The 3516-nt window shown below is 60.9% G+C and overlaps 1 protein-coding gene across 1 annotated transcript in view; it reads left to right on the top strand.

Annotated features, from left to right (window-relative positions):
- Positions 1-625: 625 nt before the first annotated feature.
- Positions 626-3516, top strand: part of LOC103768118 (fibrinogen-like protein 1) — a gene marked incomplete at its 5' end in the record, with an annotated part of 8644 nt that continues 5753 nt past the window's right edge. The window contains 5 exons of the mRNA XM_008935251.1: positions 626-739; positions 1887-1961; positions 2287-2355; positions 2720-2797; positions 3153-3256. Coding sequence (XP_008933499.1) covers positions 626-739; positions 1887-1961; positions 2287-2355; positions 2720-2797; positions 3153-3256 — 440 coding nt within the window. The remainder of the gene's footprint in view (positions 740-1886; positions 1962-2286; positions 2356-2719; positions 2798-3152; positions 3257-3516) is intronic.

Below are 3516 nucleotides of genomic sequence, written 5' to 3'. Positions count from 1 at the left end.
GGGGGTGCCCTCTGCATGCCCAGCGCTGTCTGTGACCAGGGCCACGTGGATGTCCCCTGCTGGGGTCCCGCCCATTGCGGGGTGCCAGGGGCCGAGCGGAGCCCACCGGGAGCACAGCAGAGCACAGCACCACACGCCGGCCAGGAGAGGGTTAATGCTCAGTGCGGCTGGGCGGGACAAGCAGCCGAACCAGCCAATGGGATGGGCGATGCCGTGTGACGTCATGCCCCCGAGGTAAGGGGAGGGGCTGGCCCCAAGCAGGGGGGGTTGTGCAGCCTTTAGCCTGTGGCTGGAGCAGGGAGAGCTGCGTCTGGGCTGAGCGGGTTGTTATCACTTCAGATCACTTGATCTATTATCTCACTAGTGTTAGTGTGGTTATTGTTGCCTCTTTTTGTTCAGCCCATGGGCTTTTTGTTTTCTTTTCCTCTCAGTTCTCCTCCCCTACCACGTGGAGGGGGGCAGTGGGCAGCAGCTGCTGGGGTTCAGCTCCCAGCTGAGGTTAAACCACCACTGGTGGCGTTGCTGGGGCTGCAAGGGGCAGAGGCTGGCTGGGGCTGCAAGGGGCAGAGCCTGGGCGTGGTGCTGCTGGTGGCTCTGCCCATGTGACCCCTGTGTCTCCCTGCAGGTGCCCCCAGGAGCAGCTTGCCACAGGGGGATGGCAAACGGAGCAGTGAAAAGGAGCAGCCTTGTGTAGGTCTCAAGGAAGAAGATTTGGGAATTGCAAGAGTCTGGACAAAGGGTATTGATGGGACAGGCTTATAGGGGGGAGAAGATGAGGAATTAGACATCCAAATAGAGGGGATTTGGAGACATGAGTAATGTAACTGGCAGGAACTGGAGACAGAGGATTTGAGGAGACCAAAATGAGAGATTGGGAGCCCCTTCTCCAGCCCACACACCCCAGGGCACCCGTGTGTCTGGGTATCCCCGCTCCTCTCAGGAGGGGACCCAGGTATTGGGGAATCTGGCTAGGAACCCCTCTGTTTCCTGGGGAACCAGGCACCCAGGAACTCCCCTGTCTCCTAGGAACCAGCCACTCAGGCTCTGCCTAGGAACCTGGGTGTTGTGTGGGGACCCAGGCAACGGGGTGCTCTGCTTCAGGGCCATGGGGTGGTGGTGGGTGCCCCTGGTGCTGGTTGCCTGGCTTCCTGGAAACCCAGACATCCAGGCAGGGGCAGCTGGCCTGTGGCAGTGGGTGGTCCTGGCCTCCTTGCTCCCTGGGGTGCACCCCTGCCTGCTCTGCTTTGAGACCCCCATTCAGCAGGCAAGGATCTGCCATGGCATCCCCAGGGCCCCTGCCAAGCACCCCCAGTACCAGCACTGCCTCCAGGCCCTTGCCCAGGCTGCTGCACAACTCGCCTCTGTCGCTGTGGGTGCGTCACAGGGGCCCAGACCCTGCCCAAAGACCCCAACCCTGACTGGCATCTCCATCCCAATGGGGATCCCCACCCTGAACAAGACCCCTGAGCACTCTGGGGTTCCCCACTTCAGCCGAGACCCTCACACTGGCCAGGATCATGGGCAGTCGGAGACCCGAAACAGGAATCCCAGGGGGGCACCCCAAACATGCACCCTGGGGGCTCCCAACCACGACAAGGTCTCCCCAGTCCTGACCTGCACACCAGCAACCTCTGGGAACCCCAACCCTGCCTGGAAGCCTGAGAATCACCCAGCCCTGACAGGGACACACTGAGGACTCCATGAAACCCCCTGGCCCTATCTAAACCCTCATGAATCCCCAGGGGTACCTGACCCTTCCCAGCACCCCTAAACCCTTGATCAGGACCCCAGGAACCCCTGGAAACCCCCAGCACTTATTGGACCCTCCCACTCCTCAGTCTCCAAGCCCAGCCAGGTGCTGGTGCCAGTCCCTGTACTGGTTGCAGGCTCAGGGCAGCGTGAGGCTCTTCGGGATATCGTCATAGACGCCCTGCGCTTTCTGGAGCAGCAGAAGGGCTTCAGTGAGTGGGGGACGTGGGACATATGAGGGGGTGAGGCTGGGATGTGGGGCAGGAGGATGAGATGTGGAGGCCTTGCGTGGGAGGGGTATGGTGAAATAGGGGATGTAGGGAGTTCTGGGGGCTCTGTGGGGATATTTGGAGGGTGTATGGGCTTCAAAGTGTGCAGCTTCTGGGGGGGTTGAGGGAGTGTGTGGGCATATATGGGACTCCAGGATGGATATATGAGGTCGAGGTGAGTCGTACAGGGGATCTGTGGGGTCCAGGGAAGGTTGATGGGGGTTGGGGGAGGGCACATTGTCTCACCTGGACATCTGGGTCACCCCAGAGCCTGTTGAAGTGTCTCTGAAGGAAGCTGTCAACATGATCCGGGTGAGGCTGAGCCAGCTGGAGGAAGGTAAGAGGCCAGCGAGGACATCCACTAAGGACTCCCACCCTGGGGAACCCTTGGGACCTCGACTCAAAGGGATGGTCACAGAGACCTTCACCCTGGGCCATCTACACACCAGGGGCCCCCACCCTGGGCACTCCCACCCTGAAGAAACCTCCAGGGACATCCTCTGTGCTGGCCAAGGGATGAGCCCGGACAGCTCATCACAGGTATGGGGATTCTCAATGGTCCCCAGTCTGATGTTGCTTCTTTCTCACCAGCTCCAGCCTGCATCCCACCCTGTGGTGAGTACCCATCTCTCTGTCTTGCCACCCCCCCTCCCCTGGTACATCTCCCAGCCCCCTGGGACCACCATGTCTCTCCTTCCCAGGGTACCAGCCGGCCGCCCGCACCTTCCAGTGTGCCACCTGTGACTTTGTGGACTGCCCATTTCCCCTGGACTGCCCAGGTATGGGGCCATGGGAGGCACAGGCATCACAGATCCATCTGGGTTGGAAAAAACTTTTAATATCTTCAAATCCCAACTGCCAGGTGACCCCCTAACCCATGTCCCTCAGCACATCTCCAGGGCTTGGAAACCCCTCCAGGGATGGGGACTCCACCACCGCCCTGGACAGCCCTTTTGGGGAAGACATTTTTCTTTATGTCCAACCTAAACCTCCCTGGTGCAACCCCAGGCTGGGTGCCCCCAGGGCTTTGGGGCCAACCCTCATTTCTCACAAGCGGGCATGTGTGCTGGGGCCACCAAGCACTCCTGTGGGTGCAGGAGGGGTGTGAACCCACGTGCCTGTCCCCCCTCCCAGTGCAGGACGTGTGGGTCCACGCGGATGAACCCCTCATGCTGAGCTGTGACGTGCCCTTTGCCACCCCCCGGGACCCCCCCGTCACCTGGATGGTTGCCAGTGATGTAAGCTGCACGGGCAGGGCTGGAGGTGGATGGGGGGCACGGGAGGGCTGGGCACGGGCAGCGAGGTCTGTGGGTGGTGTGCGTGGGGTGAGGGCTCTCAGCAGGGACAGGGGCTGCCTCTGCAGTGGGTGTGCCCCAAGTGCTCACACGGGTGGAGGAGAAAGCTGGGGACAGGCTTTTTGACAGGGCCTATTGGGACAGGACAAGGGGGGATGGTTTGAAACTCAATGGGGAAGGAAGACATTTTTGGCCCTGCGGGT

This window comes from Merops nubicus, unplaced genomic scaffold, assembly GCF_000691845.1.
Source record: "Merops nubicus isolate BGI_N331 unplaced genomic scaffold, ASM69184v1 scaffold8672, whole genome shotgun sequence".
NCBI classification, from domain to species: Eukaryota; Metazoa; Chordata; class Aves; order Coraciiformes; family Meropidae; genus Merops; species Merops nubicus.
Note: the sequence above shows the minus strand (reverse complement) of the source record. Positions and strands in the feature narration are given on the sequence as shown.